The sequence below is a fragment of the Suricata suricatta genome, chromosome 8 (genome assembly GCF_006229205.1).
Source record: "Suricata suricatta isolate VVHF042 chromosome 8, meerkat_22Aug2017_6uvM2_HiC, whole genome shotgun sequence".
Classification (NCBI taxonomy): domain Eukaryota; kingdom Metazoa; phylum Chordata; class Mammalia; order Carnivora; family Herpestidae; genus Suricata; species Suricata suricatta.
Genome location: NC_043707.1, coordinates 27,682,246 through 27,709,094, shown reverse-complemented (window position 1 = coordinate 27,709,094; position 26,849 = coordinate 27,682,246). Strand labels below are relative to the sequence as shown.

General features: G+C 59.0%; 1 protein-coding gene across 1 annotated transcript in view; it reads right to left on the bottom strand.

Moving 5' to 3' along the window:
• Positions 1-7,527: 7,527 nt before the first annotated feature.
• Positions 7,528-26,849, bottom strand: part of CASTOR2 (cytosolic arginine sensor for mTORC1 subunit 2) — a 31,745-nt gene continuing 12,423 nt past the window's right edge. The window contains exons 5-11 of the mRNA XM_029945719.1: positions 18,850-19,043; positions 18,382-18,514; positions 17,766-17,889; positions 16,864-16,974; positions 16,385-16,467; positions 12,999-13,093; positions 7,528-12,913 (exon numbers count right to left, since the gene is read on the bottom strand). Coding sequence (XP_029801579.1) covers positions 12,848-12,913; positions 12,999-13,093; positions 16,385-16,467; positions 16,864-16,974; positions 17,766-17,889; positions 18,382-18,514; positions 18,850-19,043 — 806 coding nt within the window. The 3' untranslated portion in view covers positions 7,528-12,847. The remainder of the gene's footprint in view (positions 12,914-12,998; positions 13,094-16,384; positions 16,468-16,863; positions 16,975-17,765; positions 17,890-18,381; positions 18,515-18,849; positions 19,044-26,849) is intronic.

Sequence of the window (26,849 nt, the reverse complement as noted above, 5' to 3'; positions counted from 1 at the left end):
GGCGGCATGCCTCGGCCGCTCGCCGGGGCCTGTGTGAGGGAAGTTTCATGGCGGATTCGAAAGAAGGCAGGACGTTTAATACTCAAAGTGCGTGAACCACAGCCACGAGGGTGAAAATGGTGAAAGCTTTACTTAGGGGGAGAGTGCAATGATACCAAAAACGGCTTGTTTCAAAAGGAAAGGGGGAAAAATTCTCTCTTAAATTAGCGTATCTCAGTGTTGTTTACTAAGTTCTCCTGGAAAACAGAAAAAGCTGTCCATGTTTTTGAGGACAGACCAAACGCACACGGTACAAGAGGTATCGTAAACCGTGTCCCCCGTCTCGTGTCCGAGAGGCAGCTGCTGGTACTGGTTTCTTTCTTTTTTTTTTAATGTTTTATTTATTTTTTGAGAGAGAGAGAGAGACAGAGTGAGAGAGAGCCAGAGTGAGCAGGGGAGGGGCAGAGAGAGAGGGAGACAGACTCTGAAGCAGGCTCCAGGCTCTGAGCTGTCAGCACAGAGCCCGACGCGGAGCTCGAACCCACGAATGGCGAGATCATGACCTGAGCTAAAGCCGGACGCTCAACCGACTGAGCCACCCGGGTGCCCCAGTACTGGTTTCTTATGTTCCCTTCCAGAAACAGTCTCTGCGTAGAGAAGCGTGTGTGTGCGCACGTGCATGTGTGCACATGGCTTACGTATTTTGTTGATGGTTGGATTTTAATGTGTTTTGTGGGGCACCTGGGCGGCTCAGTCGGCTGAGCGTCTGACTTGATTTCAGTTCAGGTCACCGCCTCCGGGTCGTGGGATGGAGCCCAGTGCTGGGCTCCACACTGGGTGTGGAGCCTATTGATGATTCTCTCTCCTTCTCGCTCTGCCTCTCTTCTGCTCAAGCATGTGCGCGCGCTCTCTCTCTCAAAACAAACATTTTTTAAAAATTAAAAAGGTAATGGGTTTTGAAGTTGTATAAAGCCTGTTTGAAACTGCATGTGAAAAAGCAGAAGGAATATATAACTCAGATAAAGTAATAAGGATTTGCCTGTCCAAACCCTGCAAAACGTTTGGAGGCACGTGAGCATTCTAGGGGCTGTTTCCCTTGGCTGCGGGCTGTCCTTGCTCCCCGTGACCTCGGCCCCTGTAGAGAAGCCATGTGTGTGGCCCCTGAGAACATGGGGCAGAAGAGAGGCTTCGTGCTGGCTGGGGAGGATCGGCTGTGTCCCAGAGCGGTCCGCAGACTGCTCAGAGCTCCGGCACCTGTCCCCCGAGCCTGGGACTCCCGTGACAAGGGACAGGTGGGCAGCCTGTCAGTGGCCAGTGGGTGGTAACGCCAGCAATGATGCGGTAGAGGCCCCACTTTCACTCCGAGGGGAAGCTTGGGGTGCGGCAGAGCCACTGGGGTCTGGATGAGTGACCGATGTGACTCCCCACCTGCCTTCCTGTCCTCCACGTTAGAGGGACCATAGGGCTGCAGATCTGATGGCCATCCTGGTGATAAATGGCTGGTCACTGGCACCCGTTGGGGAGCTGGAAGCAGCTGGCTCCTGGGGCCCGGGGCCACCTGCTGTTCAGACGAGCCCCCTGCGCGGGCTCCCTCCTCACCAAGTGGGCCGGGGAGGGGACACCCCGGGCTGTCCCCCTGATGGCTGCCAGACTGCTGTCCTCCCCTGGCCTGTGTACTGAGCCCGGCACGTCTGTGGGGCCAGGAGGGCTGGCGTTGAGGGGAGTGCTGGGGACCCAGGCGTCCCCGCGCTTGGTGGCTCGAGCTGCCAGGCTGCATGCTGGGAAAGGCGGTGCCAGGGACCAGCTTTGGGGTCAGTGGGGCTGCGTTCCTTCAAGATCAGATCAGCCTCTTGTTGGCGGTTAGACTGCAGTCCGGTTTATTCACATGCACTCGCTTTTTTTTTTATGTTTATTTATTTTTGAGAGAGAGAAAGAGAGTGTGTGTGAGGAAGGGGCAGAGACAGAGAATCCCAAGCAGGCTCCATGCAGTGAGCCAGGAGCCCCAGCTTTTACTGATTTTTAAATTACAGGTGGCTTTTATTTTTAAAACTGTTTTCTTATTAATCTTTGAGGGGGGAACTGTTCTACCATTTAAAAGTATTCCAAGAAGGTCATGGTGCCTGGGTGGCTCAGTCGGTTAAGCGTCTGACTCTTGACTTTGGCTCAGGTCATGATCAGGATCGTGAGGGGGCGCCTGGGTGGCTCAGTGGGTTGGGCATCTGACTTCAGCTCAGGTCATGATCTCACAGTTCATGAGTTCGAGCCCCATATCAGGCTCTGTGATGACAGCTCGGAGCCTGGAGCCTGTTTCAGATTCTGTATCTCCCTCTCTCTCTGCCCCTCCCCTGCTCGTGCTCTTTCAAAATAAACATTAAAAAAAAGCCTACAGGAAGGGAAGGAAACCAGCACAGCCTTCCCTGTAGCTCCTACGACAGCACTGAGTCTTGCTTTGAGACACACGGAGCCCACCTTCTCCGACAGCGTGAAGGCCCGGGGAGTGACAGCACAGCCACCCGATTCAAATCCCTCTCCTTCCGGAGGCTTTCCAGGGGGGTTTCCTGCCTCACACTGACACTCAGAGTGGGTCGATGACCTCTTCATCCCGTAAGCAGTGGGGCCTGGATTCAGACTCTGATGTGTCTGCCTTTGAGACCCCACAGCCTCTTCTCCGTGCGTCCCTGGGCGAGGGACCTGGAGACTGAGGTCCGCAGTGGTGGGGGGAGGCGGGCACTCACTGCCTGGGTCTGTACGGGACCCTCTGGCCCACGTGGCGGCGCTAAGGGCATGGGAACGGGCCACCAGGGCAAGCCCCCCAACCTCCTGGGTGCCCTTTCCAGACCAACATCACTGCCTGCCTGAAGGGGCTATGCGGTGTGCCCCTCAGCTTCAGGACACCCTGTGAAGTCCCCTCTTCCTCCCCACTGCGGCCGTGCTTACTGACCTCAGAGATCGAGGGGACTGCCCCGTCTCATGGCCACTCCGAAGGCAGGGCTTTGGCCCGAACCTGGGGCTCCGTGTGCAGACTGTGCTGCCCTCGCCGTGCGCCCCTCGGGTCAGGATGGCTTGGGGCGCGTGGGCTGGCAGACAGGCCCCCGGGCCCCTGGAGAGCATCCGGGGGAGCTGACCTCTTGGTGCCACAAAAGACCCGCAGACACGGCCAGCTCAGGGAGCAGCCAGGGGCCCAGCCCAGTGTCCCCTCCCAGCTCCCGCCTTTGTCCTGTGGACGTGTGTCTTACCACCTTGTCGTGAAGAGAAACGTTCCCAAAGGATTCTGCTCAAACTTGTAAGAGTCCTTCAGGTCAGATGTGGTTCCGTTTTGGGAACCGTTTCCCTCTGCAGTGGTGAGTGTGGAGTGATTTAGACTAGAAACTTGAGCCTCATTGATGACACAGAACACATGGCCGAGGGCTGTCTCCTCTTGGACTCCGCTCAGAGACCCTGAGAGCCTGAGCCCCCGTGCGCCAGGGGGAGCGGGCCCACAGGGACCCCGCCGCTCCCAGGCCCCGACCTGCCCCCCGGCCAGCAAACCAGGGCCTTAATGGCCAGAGCAAGAACACAGTTGCTCCCATGCCGCAGCGTGGGGACAGATTAGTGCCAGGGACGGCACCGTCCCTGGGAGAGGTCAACAAGGTGCGCTCGGATGGCCCAGGAAGGTTGCTAGTTCATCCGTGCCCAGTCACCACACAGGCAGCCTGTTCTCTCCTGCCTCCGTGGCCGGCCTGGAGTGCTGTCTGCACCTCCCTCAGTGACTTCTGTGACAGGTGTCCCTGGGGACATTTGTTTGGGGAGGGCGGGGCAGGTAGTGCGACTCGGTTACTCATGTCCATTTGCCTGCTGGCCAGGAGCCCCTAATGGACTTGTCTCCCCACGCGGAGGGGCCGGCGCTGCTCCCCTGGGCTTTTAGGCCAGGCTGTCCCCTCATGGGGTGCTGGGTCCTGTTTTGCAGGTGACGCTGCCTGGGGAGCCCGTGGACGTGGCGTGTGGTGTGGACCACATGGTGACTCTGGCCAAGTCGTTCATCTGATGCTCCTTCAGACCGGCACAAGCCCAGGCCCGGCCTCCCAGCCACCTGGACTGCTCAGCAGGGGGTGAGAGGGGACCGGGCCCTTCGTGAAATGTGACACGCTCTCCCAGTGCCCTCAGCAGGAACGTCCTGGAAGAAGGGGCACGACTCCGTCCCATCTCTGGCTGGGCTGGGACCTGCCGCGCTCAGCAGGCCGAGCGCCAGTGGGACGAGTCTCAGGCCGTGTGGCGCTGGCAGGGCCAGGGTCCTCCGCACACGACGGCTCCGCGGCCGCATCTGGTGGGAGAAGCCAGTCTGAGGGATGCCTAGCTCTGCGGTATGCTATTTTGTTTGATTGTAAAGGGGGCCTGACAGTGTGGTCCTGGGAGGGCTTCCAGAACCCTCTGACCACAGCCGGCTCACGGTTGGTGCGTGGGCATCTGGGTGAGCCCGGCCTGGCTGCAGCCCGGGGTGTCCGCTCAGTTGTCCGGGCCCTGCTGCCCCACCGCCGGCTCGCTCTGGGACACGGGCCGCAGTCCCTTGGGAGTACCGGGGGCCGCAGCCTTCAGGAGCCTTCAAAGCCTTCTCTCCGCCGCAGCCAGGCTGGAGAGAGCGCTGGGCCCATCCCGCCGCGGCCTCGCTGGAGGGCCACCCCGGGGAGGAGGCCAGAAATTGTGGAGAACATTTGAGCTAGTAACGTAACTTGTTCTTCTGCTTAAAAACATCTCTTAGAACTCTCTTTTGGAATAAAGCCTATTTTCTGCCTTAGTTTTGAGCCCTGAAGAAGTCTTTTATTTTTACCTTACCTGCTCAGTTAGAGATGAGCTTTCAGAAACCGGGCTTTGGACAAAGAGACGACTAGAAGCCAGGGACAACTAACTTTAAAAGACAGTCCTACTTGAAGGCGGTTTTTCTGAACGGGGTCTCTCTCTTCCCAAGGCTTAGTTGGGAGAAAATGATGAAACCTAAAACTAACTGGTAATCATGGCACAAACCAGGGAGCTCAGTGGCTGCACCTCCTTCCTTTTGTCCACTCAACAAATATTTCCTTGAGCCCCGCCCCCCAGGTTCTGCTTATCACCCTGGGTCATGTGGGGACAAGAGCCCCGCAAGCAGGTGTCCTGAAGCTCACATTCTAGGAGGCGGAACACAATAAACAAAGTGGAAAACATGGTAGATAGTTATGTGGGCTGTGGAGAAAAATGGGAAGGGGGCTGGTGACACGGGGGGCTTTGCAGTTGCAAGTGGGACAGTCGGGGCGCCTGGCTGGCTCGGTCAGTGGCGTGTGGGATTCTTGATGTTCGGCTGTAGGTTCGTGCTCCACATTGGGGGCGAGATTACTTAAATTCTCTATGGGGGTGGTGGCTCAGTCGGTTGAGTGTCCGACTTTGGCTCGGGTCATGATCTCACTTCTCGTGAGTTCGAGCCCTGCATTGGGCTCTGTGCTGACAGCTCAGAGCCTGGAGCCTGCTTCAGATTCTGTGTCTCCCTCTCTCTCTACCCCTCCTTTGCTCATGCTCTGTCTCTCAAAAATAAACATTAAAAAAAAATTTTTTTTTATTTGGGGGAGAGGGGCAGAGGCCTTCTGTCTCTCAGAGGAAGAATCCCAAGCAGGCACCTAGCTCAGCATGGAGCCCAACATCGGGCTCAGTCCCACGACCCTGGGATCATGACCTGAACGGAAATCAAGAGTCAGACGCTTAGCTGACTGAGCCACTCAGGTGCTACAAAAATAAAGTCTTAGAAAAAATAATAAAGTCGAACGGTCCCTTAGTTAAGCAGAGGTCCTTGCTGGGTGTGACCTGAGGCCACAGGAATGAGCCAGGGTGCCTCTGGGGGCGTGGCCCTGGGACCCCTCTCCTGGGGACCCCCCCTCCACGTCCCTGTGGAGAACAGTCCTAAAGCATTACTGCAAAGATTTCCCATAAACTCAAGAGAGAAATTGAAAATACAGGGTCATTTCCCTTCCCAAAACTCAGGGTTGGGTCACATCCCACATGGCCCCAGCGGTGAAGGACAGAAATCTGTCCTCCGTGAACTACACATCCTAAAGCTCCTACTGGTTTCCCGAGGGTGAGTGCCCCAGGTCAAGGTCACGCCCGGGGTCCCACCTGCGGTGTTCAGGGGCAGCGTCTGTCACATGATTTTAAACCTCCCACCCCAGGTTCAGATCCAGTGATTACCTCCATCTTGGACATGGCGATCATGATACTTGGAAGGGATGCCCTGGGATTGGTCTCAAAACCAGCGTCTTGCAGTTGGGCTTGGTCGGAATGCATCAGCCACACGCCAGGCCCTCTCCGCAGTCATCTTCTGTGCCGGTGTCTCTTCTCAGACTCTGTCCCCTCGTTCCTGACCCTCCCAGCACTGGGCGACCGGGTCTCCATGGATGTCCCGGCTCTCATGATGCATCATCTGAGGGCCTGAGAGGGTGCTCACTCTGCAGACCCCAGAGGGAAAAGCGTTCAGAGCAGAACTTTCTGGGGCAGGGTGGCAAGAGAGTGCTCCAGCCCCCTGCTCATGCCCCCTTCCATCTCCAGGGCAGGGGCCGGGTCGGAGGGTGCGGTCAAGCGCAGGCAAGGGTCTTCAGCCCTGCCCTGCTCACACCTGCCTTCCACGGAAAATACCAGAGAGGTCTGGGACCTCTTTTGTGTCTAGGCAGCCCCAGTGCCCACATTCCAAGGCAGCAAAGACCAAGACACCAGAGGCTCATGGGAGGGGTGCTGGGCGCCTTCCCTCTTGCCTCCGGGGTATCTTGTCTGAGCAGCCCTTCCTGGGGGTGTGGTGTCCACACACACCAGGGCTCCAGGCTTGGGGGAGAGGCCCTGCTCCACGCCCCCCATCCCTGGCCCCTGGCCCCACCTCTGCCAGAGGCCTGGGAAGGAATGGCAGGTGTAGTGGCTGGTCTCCAAGATGGCCCCTGAGACCCTGACCTGTTGGTTTCCACACCCCGGCGCGGTCTCCTCAGGTGTCAACTCGGAGTCGGGCTGTAGGACCATAGCGTGGTGCTCAGCGGTGGGGTGTGAAATCGGAGGCCTGGGAGGAAAAAACCATTCCGGCCTCCACCACGGCCCTTGAATCCCTTGCTCTGGGGGAGGCCAGGCACCACACCTTGAGGACACCCAAGCCACCCTGAGGGGAGGAACAGGCAGGCATCTGCCAGCAGCCAGGCCCCACCTGCCAGCCTTGGGAGTGGATCCTCTGGTCCCTCGGCCAAGACTTCGGACGCCCGCAGCCTCACGAGGGGCTCCGCGCCAGGACTGCTCAGTCGCTCTCAGATTCCTAACCCACAGGACCCCTCCCCCCACAGTCCCTTTTAGAGCTGCTGAGTTTGGGGGCAACTTGTTACGCGGCACCAGGCAGCTAATACAGCCCGTTGCTCTGGGGGACGTTTCTTCTCTCAGACTCTGGGTGCTGGGCCGGAAGCCTCGTTCTTCCTCCCAGCCCCCGGCTACCCCCTCACCCCCGACCGCAGCATGGAGAAGGGAAAGACGGCATGCGTGGTCCTGGACCAGCCCCCAATCAGTCAGCCATCAGCCACCATCCATTTTTTTTCTCCATTTTAATTAACACTTTACAAAGTACAAAATATACTGTCTTTTTTGGGGGGGAACATTAGGTACTTTTTTCTCTCCGTCATACAGTACATGAATCTTGAGGGTTTTGTGTTTCTTCAAGAAAGAGAGTAAGCGTGAGGGCCCCGGGACCCAGGGTCACCCAGTGCTCCCCCCTCGCCCAGGCCCTGGGACAGATCTAAGTGGCACTGCTACTGCTGGTGACCTGGGGCATTGCAAGGGGGGGGGCGGCGGACCCCCCCGAGGCAAGGCCCGGGCAGGGCAGAGGCCCCTCGGAGCCTCATCGTGCACCCGACAGCCACGCACCCCCATCTCAGGATAACGGAAATAGTTTTGGCGTAGAGCAAGAGGAGGACTTAGGATTTTGTTTGTCATCAGCCCCCTGCCCTCCCCACACCTCCACCAGGCCCAGTTTTGGCGCCGACCCTGCTCAGTTCTCCCTGGACCATTTTCTGAATAGGTAAACTGAGGCAGAGAACAAGAAAATGCACTGGGCTTGACCTTGGGACACGAATTTGGCCCGTCTTTCATCCACCACCAACGGCGCTCCCCACCCTGGTCTCCGACTTCTATGGACGCTCTTTGCAGATCAGTCCCGCAGCCCCACCCCAGTAGGCGAGGGGCACCGGCACCCTAGCTCCCCGGGCTGGCTGTGTGGGCTGCGAGGCGTCTGCGGGGCATGGCAGAGCCCCAGCTGGGGACGCCTCTGCCCCCCACACCCTATCACAACTCTATGTGCGGCCCCCAAGGCCTCAAGATACTGAAGGAGCCGGGCCCTTGGCTCAGATGCAGGCTCTGCACACATGCTCACACACACGCTCATGTGCAGGACAGGGTGTGTGCACACTTCCAAGTGTGTGCGTATTCACACACCTGTGGCCGAGCAAATGCCACTGCCCTGACTCCCAGCCTTTCCCCTCCTTGTTCCAAGAGCCTCAAACTCCGGATGCCCGCGGCTTCCTGGTCCCTTGGACCCGGGCCCCTCCCGGCACCATCCGCCCCAAGGCTGGCGGGCTGCCTCAGCCAACAGCTCCTGCCCACCCTTCACCTGAGAGAGCAGGCTTCACAGAAGGGCGTGGGTGTCACAGCTGAAGGCCACAGCCCACCCTGTGACCTTCTCCCAGGGTCTGAGGGCCAACAGATACAATGAAGCTTGCGCTTTTGTTGCCTCTAATTTGAAAATGAAAGGAAACAAGCTTGGATGAGCTCGGAGATACAGGAAAAGAGATCCAGCTAGAGTAGGACTCAACTGCCCTCCGGACAGCCCGGCCTCTCTCCCCAAGCCGGCCCTCTGCTGGGTGGACCACCAAGCGGCCATCTTGGTTGGCTCCCCTCTGGCGGCCTCTGTAGGGAGGGCTACCGCCCCTCCTGGCCCAGCGCCTCCCTCAGCACAGCATCTGGGAAACCTGAAGAGCCAAAGCTCTGGTCTTTCTGGTGGTAGGTGGTTGACGGGGAGACCCCATGATCCTCACCCCTCAAACTCTGTGCACCAAGCCAGTCACACACCGGCTCCGTTTCCCAGCGGCTGTGACAGCTGTGGCTGGCTGTTCCCCAGCTCTGGGGCCTTACAGGGGGGCACGGTTCTGTTGGAGGGGGGTGTTCTTCCTACCCCCTACTCAGGGTTTACTCAGGAGATGGTATCAAAAACTCCTAGGTCACAGAGCACAGGAGTGCTTGGCTATCACTCGGGAGATCCTCAAGGTCCCTCTTAGCCCTGGCTGGGAACCCAAGTTGTCCCCACATCCAATCCAGAGGCCCAGAGAGGCAGCCTAGGGTGACCACAGACTCCTAACGGTCAGCCTCATCTTTGAGTATCAGTAAATGGTGCCCTTAGCTTGGGATAGGGGTCTCACCCTACCCATGACCCCAGAACCTTCTCCGCCATCCTCGGTCACCTCACAGGGGACAAGCCTGGCCAGACCACGCATCTTCTTCTGGACACCACACTGGTCACCAAGGCCACGCTGACGGGGGAGGCCATGGTGGGCAGCTCTGGGTCACCTGAGTCCCTTCCTTCTCACCAGGGGCCTGTAGCCTGGAATTGGTGGCAGGAGGAGAATGCTGGTGCTTGGGACACTCGGGAACCCCCAAATCCCGGGGAAGGGGTGCCGAGGGAGGAAGGCATTTCTTAGAAACCAAAGGAGCCCATGCTGAGGGTTTGAGTCACAGACTTTTGTAACTGGGGGTGAGGGAGAAAAGGGGATGGTCATGCCTCCCCCTCTCCCCGCCTCCTCTCTTTAGTGTGCAGGGATGGGGCAGGCAAGGGGCGGGGGTGGCCTTAAGCTAGAGCAAGCTTTTCTTATCGCAGAGTGGCATGGAGGCAAAGACACACACACCCAGAGCCCAGGAGGCAGGTTGGGGCCACCACTCACCCCTGCCTCTCGGACGGAACCCCATTCCTCACTCGGGAACCCCGTTCTTCTGCCCCTGCCATGTGCCCCACCAGCCAGAGCCAAGAGATCCGCAGCCTCGACGGCGTATTCCTCAGGCCGCTCTCGTGGGCCTGGAGACACCCCCACTGCAACCTGCAAATGTGGGGCACTCCCCCCCAAACTGCCGTGGAGACCAAATCCCTGACTATGCTCCTCATGGGCCCAGCACGAGGGGAGCCCGGGAACGGGAAGCTACAGATAGCTGCCAACACACCCAACAGCCCTCACCCCAGCCCCTCCCGGACCCGAGGGCAAGGGCATTCATTGGTCCTTTTCGTGGCTAGACGGGGCCAGTGTCCAGGAGGAGGCCTGAGAAAAGAAGCTCAAGTTTCTAAGCTCGCAGGGGAAAAGGACCAGGTACGCAGTTGGCACCAACAGCCAGAGGGAAGGGGAGGGGAGGGGAGGGGGTCCCGGGTGGAAAGCTGGGGCGGGATCACCTACCTGCCCAGGTCTTTGGGCTCAGAGCAATGGTCACAGGGCCTTTCAGCTCAAGGGCAAGAAATTCCAACCCTCCTCTCTCCACACCACTGCCCCCCAGAGAAAACAATGGTGCCCAGGGGCCTGGGTCATGGAAACCGGGGTGCAGGAAGGGGCTGAATCCAGCTTTCAGGGGAGACCTGGGAGAGAGCCCTGGGGCTCTGCTCCGGGGCTGCTGGTTTTTTTTTTTCCCCTCTCAAGTCAGGGTTTCTCGAATAATGTATTGCCTATATACTTGAATTAAAAATATACGGTGGCTCCAAACGTGCCCGTGTGCACAGCAAACGCAGCGGGAGGAGGTCCTCCCGGCCACACGTGCATGCACATGGCGGGGTCCGTGTCCACGTACTGTGCACACACGCGTGTGCGTGCCCACACAGCATATATTAACATATATTGCTCAAGTATATATGCTATTTACAGTATATCTCTATATCAACATAAAACACAGGTATGTATAAGTGTGGACAGTAGATACGTCCTGCGGGAAGGGGGGTCTGGGGAGCACACGTTTCTGGGGTCACGGGGCCGACACATCTGCTGGGCGGGGAGGGAGGGAAGGTGGAGAAGTGACATCACCAGGGGACCAACGGGACGGGCAAGGAGTCTGGAGAGGGCGAGAGGGCGCCAGCCACAGAACATCAAGGCCTTCCAAGGAGGGAAAGGGGAAAGGGGACTTGGCTTCAGGCGCTTTCCTGCCCGCTCGGCCGCCCACCCCCCCCCCCCACCCCCTGGATTTGGAGCCAGCAAACAAATGGACACATTTTGGTTGTTTTAAGAGTTTTGTGCAACACAAATTAACTTAAAAAAAAAAAAAAAAAGAAAGGTGGGTTCCTAATCAGTGCTTGGGCCCTGAACATCTTCAAGGATCTAGACACATCGCTCTCTCCTGGTGGGCCTCCTGGGCACAGAGGGCCCCCCGATGCTGGGAGAACGGGGCAGGGGGGCTCACACGAGCCCCTCACCAGGGCTGGCACCCCTTCTCTGAGCTCCCTGGGAACAGCGCAAGGCAGCTGCTGCCTGAGAAAAAGTGCCCGGGGCGGGGGGGGGTCTGTGGCTCACCCCATTCTTCCTGGCTGGCCTGCCACCTCGCTGTTCACTGCTGTGGGCCTCAGGGCACCCCGGGGAACCCCTATCTTGTCACAGACCTCTGCTGCCTGCTCCAAAAAAGCACTCCTGCTTCTGTGACACCCACCAATTCTCACGCCTGTCCCTGGAGCCACAGGGTGCCAGCTGAGTGACCCTGAGCCTCTGGGTCCCCCAACAGCACTCATGAGGCCCCGTCCCCTGTCCCCTGAAACTGCTGCCAACCACAGCCTGGGCGCAAGTACATTAAATAAGAAACTAAAACATACGGTACGGTTTTCTCTATTAAGGCTCAGATAAGCTGCCCCCCAGGTCAAGTACTCATGAATGCCATGGGCCCCAGCTGAGGGGCGGGCAGGCAGGTGAGTTGGGGGCAGAGGCCTTCCACATCCCCCCAGGAGTGGGACAGGGGAGGGGGCAGGAGAGCAGGGGAGCCCTGTGCTGGTCTAGTCAACTGTTGGGGAGTGGGGGTGACCCAAGGAACCCCAGGCCCAAAGTGCTGGGGGCACCCCCACTTCAGGGAAACCGAGGCTCCGCCTGCCCAAGTAGGGTGCAGGGAAAGCAGGGGGACAGGAGCTCGAGCCCCAGGCTGGTGGGTGTCCTGGGAACTGCCCCAGGAATGAGTGCTTACGGCAGGGATGGTCTGGACAGGGCCCCCTTGGCAGTCTTGCTGGGAGTCGGGGTGCAGGCCCTGTGGATGGCAGATGACATTCCGGGTGGCCTGGGTCCTCCCCGGATCGGGGCCCCGCCCACCCGTGCTTGTCAGAGCCCCCCCAGCGCACTGGCCTCCACTCTGCGGGAACCAGCCCGGAGCTGATGGAACCGGAGACCAGCAGGTACCACATCCAGCCCCAGGTCCTCAAGGGGGCCTCCCCAGTCTCCGTGAACTCGGCTCCGCTCGGCCAGCTCCCCAAGATGACCGAGAATCAGAACCCTGTGGTCTTGGAGGAGGAGTCTGCTTCCTTCGGCATCTGCCCCCCACTGTGGGCGAGGCCAGAGGAGAAAGGGGGTCAGCCTGTGGGCTCCCTGGAGTAGGGGTAGGGGGGAGGAGGCAGCTTGAGGGGGGGTTCTCTGGAGGGTCTGGGGGCTCCAGGAAGGCAGGAGGGCATGGGGAGGCCTTAGCTTGGGCCCCAGGCCCGGCAGGGTGAACAATCAGGGGTGTCTCCCTGAGGCCCCGTCTTGGGGGCCCCTGGGGCCGATTTTCCAGTCTGTGAGAAATACTGTGAGAAGAATCTTCAGGGTAGGGGCCTGGCCCAGGCCTGGGGGGCAGACAGGGAGGAGCAGAAGAGGCCCTCCTAATGCTTCTCTGCTTGGCTGACTTTCAGGGCGCTGATGACGGCGTTGATGTTTTCTTCTGGTACCTGCAAGGGGCAGGAAGGGGGCGAGTACCCATGAGCCCCGAAATGGCATCCCTCGCCGTGTGGAGGGCGGGTGCCAGACACTCACCAGAGCGTGGTCGAACTTGAACGTACTGATGTAGTAGGCAGGGATGTCTGCAGCAGCCAGCGGCTCGGAGATCTGGGCCACGATGCCACACTCATCTGGGGACAAGGGTGGGGCTACACTCAGCTTTCTCGGCCAGCCCTGCACCCAGCTCTGCAGACAGTGCCTGCTGCGCACCCACAGTTTCTAAGCTCCTGCCCCTCACCCTGAAGCCTTAGCGCAAAGGCCCCCCCCCACCTTGGAGCCTTCTCTGATGTCCCTGGCCAGCAACAAGCTGTCCCCTACAGGGCTCCGCTCCACCCAGCTCTGTCTGGCTCTGATGCCGTTTCCAGAACTCCCTCCCTGCCGTCTCTCGAGTTCTCCGAGATGGAGCTGGAGGCGGTGTGGGCGATGGGAGGCCATGGGTTCAGGCCCTCTGTCCTGTTGCCCTCGGATTCTCTTCTAGCCAGAAGACTGTGGTCAAATCACTTCCTCTCTCTGAGCATAAGCTTCCTCGATGGGAGTCTCCACCGGGTAATGAATGACCTCTGCCTATCCTAAAGGCAGCGCCAGGCATTTGTTTGGGCCTAGAATGGGACTTCTTTCTCCCTCTAGCCCTCCAGAGCAGGGTTGCATTCTCCCTTCGCCTCCAGCTTCCTGCCTGTTTTGAAGGCACGGCTCGAGGCTTCCTCCTACAGGAAGACCTCCAGAGTCTGAGGACCACTCTGCATCACTGGCACAACCCATTCAAAGTTTTCAGGTGGTTTCTCCCAAAGCCACTATTCTGATTTTGACAATGGTATGTTTTTCCCAACACTGTCCCCAACGGGGTGGGAGAGTCCAGATCGGGTCGCTGCTTCCCCATGTGACTCTGAGGCTGAAGCTGGGAAAGAGCCCCAGCTCTATCACTGCAACACCCCATCAACACCCCATCATCACCCCAACCAGCCTCCCCTCCACCCTGGCCCCGGCTCCTGCTCTAGTTAGCCCAGCCCTGGATTCGTGTGGTGACCCCGCTGGGCCCCTCAGGCTCCTGCTTTCTGCGTGGCCTGCTGGGGCTGCTGGCCGGACCTGAAGGCCCTTGTGGTGGCTTGCATAGCTGGTGACCCTCTGTGCCACCACGCACTGGGGACTGGTTGCACCCTAAGAGCCTTTTAGCTCCAGACACAATGATACCGATAAAAATGGAGGCAGGGGATCAGAGTCCAGAATGCCATCTTTCCAACTGTGGGCAGGACCCATCCGTGACGTCAGTCTAGAGGGCTGATGACCGGCATCTTACAGAATGACACGGCGGCAAAGGAAGACCAGACGGCGCGGCGCAGAGCTTGAGCGAGGCCGGTTTTGTACAAACGCAGTCTGGCTTGTTCGCATGTGTGCGCGCGGGGTTAGGATTATAAAATGTTTACTCCAAACCGCACTCGAAAACATACGGGATCTGCCGAATCTTTCGGATTCTCGGGAAGCTATTTTTCTTGCGAGGCTATTTATAGCCGCAAGTGTGGCTTCGAACCCCACAGCGTCCCAGGAAGGCAGAGCCGACTCCCGCGGCCGATTCCCACGCACACCCTTGCCCCTGGCTGCCTGCCCGCGGTGCCGCTCAAACACACACAGCCTGGCAGCATCCTGCAGACATTTGCCCACGGAGGGATGTTTTGAGTTTCCCTCCCCTCCCCTCTTTATCTCTTCTTTATTTGGACTTTCTGTTTTTGTATTACAAGGGGCCTATTTTGATCAACTCGGAACCAGGGCTGGGGATGGAAATGACAGGCCGATGTGCACGCCTTCGTACTTCTTCCTGCTTCTTGCCCGAGTCTGCTGGGGGCCCCCCGGCGGCACCCCCTTTGCCTGTCCAAGCTCTGCCGGACGCCTCCACCTTCAGGGAGAAATAGTGACAGACCCTGGGGTCTGGCATCAGGCCTTGGCCGCTCTGCCTCTGGCGACCTGGCTGACCCTTTCCACCTTTGGACTCTGTACCCTGGGCAGAGCCGCCAGGAGCCACCTGGCCACCACGTCACACCTCTGTCTGCTGGTACTGCTCCCTCCTTCCCACAGCCGGGCGAACATCCACCAGTCACCTTCTCTGGGAAGCTCTCCCTTCCTGACCCTGCTCCAAGCCACCTGTCCTTACATGTGATGGTGACAGCACGTGCAGCCTTAAGGGACACGCACGAGTGTTAACCACCCAGATGTAGTGTCTGCTGTCATCCTTATTCGACGTATTAGGAAACTGAGGCTCAGGGGTGAAGCAAGCTGTCTGTGGTCACGCCGGTCTCTTCCGGCCAAGGCCTTGTCTCCACAACCCCGTGACCCTGCACTGGGCGGCACGTGGAGGCAGCAGAAAGTCTGGGGTCTGTGGAGAAGGAGGCCCTGAGAGGCAAGCCGTGGGTCCCAGGGTCGGACCGGGAGCCATCAGTGTACACTTCCCAGCACTCCAGAGAATAGCCTACTGTCCTGGCCCCTGCATGGCTCTGGCTTTGGCCTTGAAGTGAGCAGAGCTGTGGTGGGAGGGGAGGGGGGGACCTGTCCTGTCCTGTCCACCTGCAGGCTCGTCCAGCGGTGAGGCAGGAGGCACAACACAGCTCCCGCACTGCCCCTGCACCCTCAGGTCAAAATGCTCCCCTCCCCCCTATCTCCTATGCAGGGAACTGAGCGCCTGGAGTAGTCTGAGCTTTATCTGAAACATTCCTCACTCCATCTGTGGGAAATCAACATTCAGGGCTAGGTTGAGGATGCTTCCAGAAACGGCTGCCCTGTAACTTACGGACAGTTCACACTCTGGCCTCCAGCAGTTCCAGCCTCAAGAAATCCTTTCTGAAGGCTGCATCACTGGTGATGGGGACAGCAGCACCCCCCACCGCCCCCAGGACCGGGCAGGTCAGTGCCACGTGGCCCTACTACCTACCGAGGGTCCCAAACCCTGTGACCCTTTGGAAAATGCTAAAGGGAAAAACTATCTGCCAAAGATAGTCTGGGCCGTCGTGGAAACCGAGTCTAGACAGTCTTAGGGAATCACTGTGGACTCCCTCCCGTGGGCTCAGCTCACTGTGGGCATGGAGAAGAGGGGGCCCCCTTCCAGGACAGAAAGGGTGAGGCGTTCAGGGGTGGGTGCTGGGGTGTCCGCAGTCTCACCCGGAGACTGGTGGGCAGCTGCACGGATTTACACCACGGAAACTCATCCAAGCAGCAGCAGCCGCTGCCTGCGGGCAGGTGGGGTTGACGAGTGACTTAAAAACAAGGAGCTCATCCTGTCCTCTGGAGGCCCAGGCCAGCCCGTGGCGGGGGGAGCTCGGTGCAAGCCTCAGCCTCCCCATCTGTAGCGCAGGGTGTGTGACCCGGACGGAAGCCGCCGATGCCAGGCTCCCCTCTCCACCCCCCACCCCTGCCAGTGCTGAGCCCATGGGACTCACCGAATCCCAGGGGCTGTCCCCCGATCCGCACCATCTTCCAGAGCTCGCCAGATGCACTCGTGAACAGCAGATCACTAGGGAACCTTAACAAAGAGAGGAAACCCCAGATGGCTGGTGTCGGTCATGGTCCCTTTGTCGGCCCTCGGGGCGCTGCCGCAGGCCAGAGGGAGGAGGCTCCTGGGTCTCAAGGACCCCCTCTCTGGGCCCTCCTCATCTGGGCAGACAGGAGGGCAAGGCTGGGAGTGAGTGGGCTTTGGGACAACTGCCCCCCTTTGCCCATTTGCACAGATGCCGTCCCCACCCCCCGCCCCAGAGACAGGGAGCGCCCAGGCGGCCCGGGGCCTCCGTCTCTCTGAGCTGCTGTCACCAGTAAGACGGGACCAGCTGACCCCCAAGGCGGGGCTGCGTGGAGCACTGACTGGGTACAAAGTGGGAGGTGCGTGCACCATGGAGCCCAGCCCGCCCTGGGCCCGACTCACCTCTGCTGGGTCTGCACGTCCATCACCAGGGAGATGTAGCCCTCGATGAGGGAGAAGGAGAAGAAGCGGATGTGGCCGCAATCCTCCCCAGCAGCCATGGTGTCCTTCACTCTGGGGGCGGGGCAGGGGGTGCTGGTGAGGGGTGGAGGGGGCCCCGGCCGCACCCAGACCCCCACCCAGCCTACCTGCCTGTCTGTTGGCCTTGGCACACAGTGCTGGGAAGCCTGGGAAAGTGGGGCCAAGTCGGGCCCTGACCCCAGCCTCCTGGGTGACCCCCACCCGCGGTCCCCTCCTCTGTGGGATACGGACGAGTCCCCGGCATTCACAGAGGTGTGCTCCGTGCTTCACAGTGCCGGGGACCCAGGAGGCCCAGAGTGCAGGCCACACGCGCCCCTTCCCTAGCAGGGCTCTCTATCCCTGCACTGATCCTGGTTTCAGGGCACTGGCTGTGGTCACTGGCAGCTCACTGGCCCCTGGTCCCACCCCCTTCGGCACTGGTCTAAACTTAAGATCGGCTCTGAGGAAAAACGCAGAGCCCACTGTCTGCTGAACGAGACGCCCCAAGATCCCAGGTCCTCAGCTGACGGGGCTCTTGTCCTTGGAGCTCAGGGGACAGTGGGGGTGTATATTACACGTACATGTGCATCTGGGGCTTCACCCAGTTTGAAGGTTCCCCAGACAGGTCTCCCCTCTTGGAGTGGGGCTTTTGGGTAGGGCCACGATCCTCACCCCTGACCCGCCACCTCCAGACTGCCAAGGCAGGTGGCAAGTCTGTGTCTCCCTCCTCAGACTAGCTCCAGGGCAGGTCTGTGTCTCCCTCCTCAGACTGGGGCTCCCAGGCAGAGTCATGTCCCTCCAACCCACCTCCCCCCCAAAGCCCCTCACGCCCAAGGGGGCCGTACCCATTGGAGTAGAACATGACATCCATGAGGAGTGTGGCGACCGCGGGCAGCGTGTCAGGGTCCAGGCTGGTGACACAGAACCTGTTGCTTGGGCTGGACAGAGGGTGGATGACAGGCCTCTGGACTGCAAGAGCAAAGACATCAGGTGCTGAGGCCAGGAGGAGGAGGAGCATCGGGCAGGAGGGCCCAGGAAGGTGGGGGTGGGGAGACTTGGCCCCTGTCCCTTCTGCAGCCTCCAATGTCACTCAGCTGATCCTCCAGGCTCACCTCCAGACCTCTGGGCCTTTGCACATGCCCTGCTGGCCGTCTGGAATGCCCTTTCCAACCTTCACCACCTGGCTGAGCTCCTATCTGTGTTCTAAGCTTCAGTTCCAGAGTCACTGCCTCTGGGAGGTCTGCCCTGATACGCTGGGTGGGTGAGGAGTGGCCTCTGGCCATCAACTGCTGTGTCCACATCTCCTGTCCTCACTAGACCTTGAGAGTGAGGTCTGACCAGGAATGTTAGACCGTGTTAGGTCTGGTGCTTCGTGTACGCTCTGAGAATGGAGCCGCTCTAAGGTGCGACCTGGTAACTTCTTGGGGTCCCCCCTGCACGGAGCCCCTCCCCCCAGCTCACCCATCTTGGGCTTCACGAAGCCATTGGTGATGCCGAGGTTCTCGGCTGCCACCGTCTCGCCATTGACGACCCGCAGGATGGTGAACTCCGAGGAGAGGGTGTGCGTGACGAAGGGCAGGTCCCGTTCACGCACCTGGGGGCAGGGGGGTCAAGGATGTGAGCGTCCCGGGCTCCCTGACCCCGTTCACTCTGAGATTTTGCTCCCAGGACCAGCTTCCCCTGTTCCTCCCGCCATCCTGGTGGGGACGGGAGCCCGGACCTGGGCGCGTGCGCCTCCCAGAGGCAGCTGGGACGCAGCAGCGGGGAGGAGATGCCGCACGGAGGGCTGGGAGGTGCAGGTCTGTGCCCCTCACTACCCAGCCTTCGGATAGAACCAGGCAAGGCCTGCAAGAGGCGGGTGGAGAGTGGGGCCGTTTTGACACTTGACCGATGACCCTGGGCCCCCTCGCCATGTGGGCCACAGCTCACCAGGATGAAGTCCGTCTGGTAGGTGGAGAGCATGAACACGGAGATGTTCTGGTCAGCCAGCGGGGCAATGACTGACTTGGCAATCTTGGTCACACCGATGGGCTGTGAGCTGGAGAAGCTGCCCCCACCGGACACCACGTTCAGGGCCAGCCAGGTGGCGTCCGCCACGCTCAGGTGCTCCGAGGAGGGCAGCTCTGGTGGGGGGACACAGAAGGTGGGCCTGTGACTGATGGGTCCAGGCAGGCCAGGGCTCGGGGATGGGGGTGGCCGTGTGACCCCGGCCGGCCCCACCCTCTTGTCTGTGCAAGGAGTGGGATCAGGGGTCCAAGGGGGAGGACCGAGCAGGCACGTGCCAGGCAGGCCAGCAGGGCAGGGCCCTTGGTGATGAGTACTTTATCTGTGCCTGGACTTCCATGTCCCCCTCCATGAAAGGACGGTATTCAGCACTCAGCAGTGATTGTGACTTCCAGTCCTCACTCATGTTGGGGGCTGTGGTTTCCATACCGGGTTCCTGGGAACCTCTCAGGTGGCTGGAGGGAGAGGGGAGACCAGAGCCAGGGTGGGAGGCCCCAGGATTTTTCTCCCTGCTTCTATCAGACTTGTGTTTTGGAAGAACACACAGCCCCAGGAGGGTTCCGAAGGATACCACCTTTTGGAGGCAGTGACCATCACCTGAGTCCCTCCAGAGAGCCCAGGGATCTTGGCGGGGAGCACGGGGAGGGTCAGAGTGGCAGCAATCACTGAGTCCCCCCGACCAGCTCACCAACACCTGAAATCCAAATGTTCACCTGTCCTAGCCGGTCCTGCAGAGAGAGCCTTCAGGGCTGGAGCCTGCCCACAGGACACAGCCACACACACGTGCACGTGTCTCCAACACACAGCTGCAGAGCACATCACAGGCACCCGCTCAGACACACAAGCCCTGCACCAAGACTGCCCTTCCCACTGGATGCATGACAAACCAGGACACGGAAGGGGCTGGTGACTGCCCGAGATCCTTTAGGGAGTGAGAGCCAGGATTTGAACCCAGGTCCGACTAGGAAGCAGACCTCATGCTCTGCTCTGGGCACTGACCTGGAAGACGGGCAAGGTCCCCAGTAAGGGGGAGCTAGGAAGAGGGGCTCTGCCACCAGGGAACCAGGGAGGCTGTTGGGATGACGGAGATGATGATAGTGCCACCCTAGGAAGGCTGGGCTGGCCTCGGGCAAGATGGCTTCCAGACTCCCACTGGCCAGTCTCTGGTCGTCATGGTAACCAGTCTAGTGAGCCCATTGGTCCTGCTCGCTGAGAAGGGACCAGTTCTGGCCAGGCTAGCTGGAGGGGGAGGCAGCTTCCCAGAAAAGGGGAAAGTTAGGGAAGAGCAGGAGGAAAGGATTTTTAAATGCTTTTCTTTTGGTGGGGGGGAGGAATGGGAGGAGAGAGGGAGACAGAGGATGTGAAGCAGGCTCTGTGCTGACAGCAGACAGCCCTACGTGGGGCTCGAAGTCATGAGCTTTGAGATTGTGACCTGAGCTGAAATCACGAGTCAGTAGACATTTCTGGTCTCTTATGTGGAGGTCAGAAGAGAGATATCCCCAGGACAGACCTCCTCCCCCGAAGCAGGAGCTCAGTTCTGAAATTCGAAGGGGCAGCACTGATAGCCCTTGGGGCTGGGGTGTCCTGAGAGTCCAGCCAGCCCTTCCTGCGCTCCTGTGCGCTGGCTGAGTCACAGGGCCCGGACAGTGGCCGGCCAGCTCATGCTCCATTTTAATATATTTGGTGATGAAAACATTTTAAATGTCCCTTTTCATTAGGGCAGAATCCCTTAAGCCTTTTTCGGAAAATTCTGGAAGGGTCACTTACGTTGCCGCATGCTAACACGAGACCGAGGCGGCTTTCGCAAACCCGCCCTCTGCCTGCCCAATGCAAGTTCCTCCCGACCCCAAGGCCCCCAGCAGTTTCCCACGTCCTTCGGCTAAAAGCCGCAGTTCTCGGGTGCCTGGGTGGCTCAGTCGGTTAAGCCTCGGACTTCGGTTCAGGTCATGATCTCACGTTTGTGGGTTTGAGCCCTGCATCGGACTCTGCTGACAGCTCAGAGTTTGGAGGCTGCTTCCAATTCTGTGTCTCCCTCTCTCTCTGCCCCTCCCCACTCATGCTGTCTCAAAAACAAATAAAACAAAAAAAAAAAACTAAAAAAAATAAAAGCCACAGTCCTCTCCTGTACAAATGCTGAGCAGGGGTGCTGTGTGCAAGGACAGAGGCGTCTACACCTGCGCTGCCTCCACGGTGGCCACTCCCACTGAAGAAATATGGCTAGCCCAACAGAAGAAAACAGACTGTAAGTTTTATTTAATTTTGACTCATTTCAATTCTGGGGGCTGTGCACAGTAGTGGCTCCCATCTGGGGCAGGGGTGCAGGTCCCCGGTGCAGTGGCCCCGTCTGCTTCATTCTCTGCCAGGCTCAGCGCCTGGCATGCAGAGGGGTGAGCTGAGTGGCAGCTCTACTCTGCCCAGACCGCATGGCTCCCCCACATCGACCTCCGCTGTCCACCCCCCAACCCCACGCCCGCCCAGCTTGGTCAGGGCTCCGTCATGCCTCCAGACCTGGGGTGGGGGGGTGGCCTCCGACATCATCTGACTTCCCAGGATCGGGCAAAGGCCCTGGGGGGCGCCAATGCCATTCCCGCAGAGACCGTTCCCAGGCACGGCCAACTTCTTTGAATTTCCAACCCACCAGTGGGGACTATGCCCTTCTGCTTATGGATGCACAGGATGTGTAAGAGCCAGAATTTGAACTCAGGTCCGACTAGGAAACAGACCTCCTGCTCTGCTCTGGGCACTGACCAGGAAGAAAGGCCAGGTCCCCAGTAACAGCAGGGGGCTATGAAGAGGGGCCCAGACATCAGTGAATCAGGAATGCTGTCTGAATGCTGTCCAACTGCTTATGGACGTGCAACAGACTGAAAAGTCAGCCCCGCTCCCATTTCACAGAGTCAGAAACTGAGGCCCAGAGAGGAAGCTGACTGCCCCAAGATCACGGGTTAGTAATTGGCAGGGGGAATCTTATCCTGGCACTGTGGAATGCTTTCCAGACCCACCTGGCCACCTGGGCCACCAGCCTGCCCTGGAGTACCATGGAACCCCCCCCGCCCAGGGCTTAGCTCCTGGAGTGTAAAGCAGAGGCATTGGGCCATCCAGGGCTCAGCCTTCCCATTCTGACACTGTGAGTCCCAGACCCAGTCATCTGCCTTCACGTGGTCTTACTGGACCCCACAAGGCCTTCCCCGCGCAGGTGGGCTCCCCTCCGCCCCACTGACCCGACTTCCGTTTTCCAGTGGGGCAAGGTGCGGGGCGGGGGGGTCTTCCGAGCACAGGTGGGAGGAGGGCAAAGATCACAGGTTCTGGGCTCGGACAGCGACAAACTCCAATCCCGGCTTCACCCTCCCCAGTGCAGGCTGCCAGAAGGCTGCTGCAGGTCCGGTGGGGGGGATTAGGGGGAGCACTTTCCTGCCCAGTCAGTGAGCCACTGGGGCGTGTGCATGTTAAGGGGTGCTGGTGCGGCCAAGGCTCTGCTCTGGGGAGGCTCTCAGTAGGTTTGGATGAGTCCCAGGGAGAGAAGCCCAGGCGTGAGGCTGGAAAAATGGGGGCATGGGGGTGGGGGTGGAAACACAGGATTTCAGGTCAATCCAACCACCCACCAGTCGGGGCAGCTGGCTCGGCCAGGATGGGTCCGCCTGGCCTGCCCTTGGCCTCGGGGCCTCCCTCTTCTTCTGGTTCTTGGCCTTGGACAGAACCCACGGCCGGTGGTCAGCTTCAGACCGGTGGCCACCACCATACGTCCAAAAGGGTGAGCTTTGTCAGAGGAGCAGAAGCATCTGGAAACCACACAGTGTTTGTGGCTTCTGGGCCCCGGGACCTCAAAGAACTGCCCTGGAGGTCTCGGGGAGAGGGAATGCAGGCCTGCCCGGGCCCCATCTTCACCCCGGGCCAAGCCTCAGGGTGTCTGAGCCCCATTTTGGGGCTGAGAGGAGGAAGGCGGCAACCTTGCCCTTCCCGAGAGGAAAAGTGGACCTACTCCAAGACCGAAATGGATTATTTCTGTCACTGCACATAGTACAAGACCCTAAAAATAGCCTTTCAGAGCTGAGCACGCTCTGTGGTGTGGAGGTTAACTGTCTTGTCACCCCCTTGGGGTCAGGTGGGTGACTCTGGGCAAGGTCAACGCCCCTCGGTTTCTTAGTTTTCAAATGCAGAATGATGAAATCAGGACCAGGTCCAGAAGATGCTTCGAGGATTAAATGAGATAATCCCCACCAGCGCTTAGCTAAGTGTCTGGCAGCCGAGCGCTCACCAAATGCCAGAGCCTCTCTGTTCGTAAGGCAGGAGCGGTCGTTTCGATGTTTGTAGACGGCAGTTGGGCAACACGTAACGAGGGTTTTCTGAATGTGCAGTTTCGCTGTGAAGGAGTGGTTGACACGCGGGGCAAAGACAGACTCCGGGCGAGCGTTCACGCCGAAGGGACTTAGAAACGAACACCGGGTGGCAGGTGAGACCCAGTGGCGGGGCCAGGCGGGCGGCCCCGGGTCATCGGTGACAGGTGCTAGCTGTCTGGCTACGAACACATTTCCCGGCTATAAAATACGTTTTCGGACAGCTGAGTAAAGGAGAATTTGCTAGATGCAGAATGAACGTCTCACCCCCGTGGCGTGACACGCAGGATGGGGCTCCTACCACCAGTGGATAGAAAGAGAAGGGGGCGCCTCTGAAGACTCCTTGGTATTGGGGAACGAGCAGGGGTGATACTGGGTGTAATAAAAAGATGGGAGAAACGCCCGCCGCGGGCCATAGTCTGGAGTGTAGACGGTGAAGCTCGCACAGGAAGAGGTCTGCCACAACGCAGTGGCGGGGGGGGGCTCAGGTGTCACTGAATGGCCAGGACTCAGCAGGGGGGCAACCACTCGAGGCCGGCCCACCCCTCCCCCTTGCTCGCTGCCCTCCCGCCTCTCCCCATCCTGGGAGATGCAATCTCAGCTCCAGGCTGTTACTTTACACATGGGTGGGGGGCACAGGTAGGAGGGCACTGTCCCCCATCAGTGCTCCCTGGGAGGTCCAGCTTTAGGGGAAAAGTAAGAACCGGCAAGACCTGGCTATGTGCTCCATCGGCCTGGACCTCATGGAGGGGAGACCTTTGTCCCTCTGCTTACAAAATGGTAAATGGCGGATGCCCCGGGGGACATGCAAGGTAGACATGGCGGCCCCCTGGGGCCTATGGAGCACAGGTGCACTGCACGGCCATGTGCGCGCCTTCTAGGAGGGATAGGCATCCCGGGTTTGGGACAAGGCGGTTCGCCTAGAATCACAAGCCGTGAAGGGGGCAGAGCTGCATCCAAACCTGAGTCCTCCCATCTTAGCCCAGGGTGAGGCCAGGAGTTGCTTTTCAAGGACTTCCCTGCTCCACCGTTGGACCGATCACAGCCCCCTGAGCTCGCCCTGCCCCGCTGTGGTATGGACCACACGTTCAGATACAGGGACTCTGATGGGTGGGGGCCCATGATGGGGAACCCAGTTACCATCGGGCCCCTCTAAACTGCAAACCTAAGATTCTGCCCACTCCCCAGAAGTCCGGGCAGGGACTGTTATTTTGGGTCCCCAAGAACACCTTGCATTGCACATAGTAAGTGCTCATTAAATATGTAAACAATGAACACACACATACAAACACATATGCTTCCTGCTTCTGTTTGCAACACAGACGGACAGATCCAGGTGAGCCGGGAACCTCTTAATTTCCACATTAAACAACGCGCTGTCTGCTTAACGTCCTGTCCCCCCCACCCCCCACCAAGATCCTTCATCTCGCACACATGTGATTTGCAAACAGTTGCTGGTTCCTAACCGTGAAAGCTTCCCACCCATGATATTGGCAGTAAACAGTCACCAAGTCTCCCTGGCTGATGTTTACGTGTCACGGGAGGCTGTCTGGTGACAAGCGATGTTTGCCGAGCTGAGAGACAGACACCCTCCTTCATGTGACACGGCACAACCAGGTGTCCCCGGGGGCGGGGTACAGACCGAACTCCCTTTCTGAAGAGAAGCCTCCCAGAGCTTGGGTAAGAGGGTGGAACTGTGTGGCTCCTTCCACCCCTCCCCTCCCCCAAATCCTGCCTTCTAAGAGCCTTCCCAGACTGCCTGGGGACCCGCTGCTGTCCCCCCCTCCCACTGCTTCTCAGCAGCTGCTCCTGACCTTGGTCTGTTGGAACTCCCATACCACTTCTCCTTCTCCAAGTACCTTCCTTATTTCTGCCAGGACCACCCCGAAGGCATTTCCCACTTCAAATCTGCACCCCATCACTCACAGCGACCTAGTGCTCATGTTCTCACGTGTACGTGGGTCTTCACACTTCACCTTGCTGGCCCCTGGAACGAGCCCGTGAGGGGAGGCAGGTGAACAGGAGTCTGGCTTTGGGGGCTCCCCTCCCCCCAGCTCTAGAACACGAGTGTGGGAGGGAACGCACTTCAACAGACGCACACGACCTTGCTGGAGGTTTCTGGGGCAGTAACGGATACCCGGGCAGCCTGGTCTGCTGACCAGAACTGCACCCCGGAAGCGAGACCCCCTACTTGGTCGTCACAGAGTCAAGGGTGGCCAGAGGCTGGGCCCCCCCGCCTCCCAGTCCCTGCTGGGTGAAGAATTTAAACCTGTCCCAGGTCCCACCTTTCCCAGACTTGAAGACTGAGCAGATGAGCCCTTCGCTAGTATTATTGCTCCTGCCACTGGAAAAGGTGTGGGGAGAAGCCAGGAGATTGATTATTACCGGCTCCAGGGAACCTCAGGGTTTCAGGATTGTGGGTGATCCCTCCCTGGGCCAGTTAGGGCCTCAAGACCTCAATTTGGACAAAGCCTGCTAATTCACCTCCCAGGGAGGCCCCCACCTCGCACTCCCCTCTTGTACACTCACCCCAGGTGTCTCTACCTGAGTCCAGCCCCAGTGATGACTCTCTCCCAGCTCAACAACCTTCAGTGGCTCCCTACTGCTTGTGGAATAAAGTCCAAACTTACCTTTCTCACCTTTTTTTTTTTTTTTTTTTTTTTTTTAGAACTGGACCCTGGTCTGGGCTTTGGTTCCTATAGTTACTCATATGCCCCCACTGGACATGCTCTAGCCCTCCTCAACTCTTCAAGGGCAGCAACAACTGCCTCTTCCAGGAAGGCCTCCCTGACTACATGAGCTCCCCCAAAATCTCCTCTTCTGAGCCTCCCAGAAAGGGACATCCTGAAGATGGCTCACCAGTTCTTCCAGACCCTAATAAAACGTGAGGCTCCCTGCTGGTCAGAACTGGAGTCCAGAAAACGATCCCAGGTAAATTCTGATCAGGAACCTTCCTTGATTCCTGCTCTGCCCCTACTGTGACAGCCGCCTCACTCAGCTCCCTCCAGGCAAGCCCTTCGAGATCAGGTAAGGCCCTTCACTGGCTCCCCGCTGCCCCTGCCCCTCCTGGCCTCACGTGTCCTAGGTCCTTCTCCTGTCCCCATGTTCACCTTCAGCTCCCTGAGTGCCAAGCAACCCTCCATTCTGGAAGCCTCCCCACCCCCGACTACATGGGTGCCACTGGGTGGGCTCTTTGCTCATTTCGTTGGGTCTGCCTCAAGCACTGCCGCCTCCAGGAAGTCCTCTTGGACTGCACTTGGGCCAGCTCGGTGGGACGCCACTCCACTGCTGCAGTAATTCTGGTTTCTGTGTTTCTGGCCTCCCAGAAGCTTAGGGGCAAAGCCTGGACTCTTGTGCTTGTGATCCCCCTGCCTGGGGCCTGGCTGCTGGAAACATCTAGAGAGGACACCAGCAGCGAGGTCTAGGAAAGGTTACACACACGTCTGTTTCACTTTCCTTGTCTAGAAAAAGAAGGAAGAAGAGTCTTTCCTGGGGCGCCTGGGTGGCTCAGCTGGTTAAACATCCGACTCTTGACTTCGGTTCAGGTCATGATCTCACGGTTTGTAGGTTCAAGCCCCACATCAGGCTCTG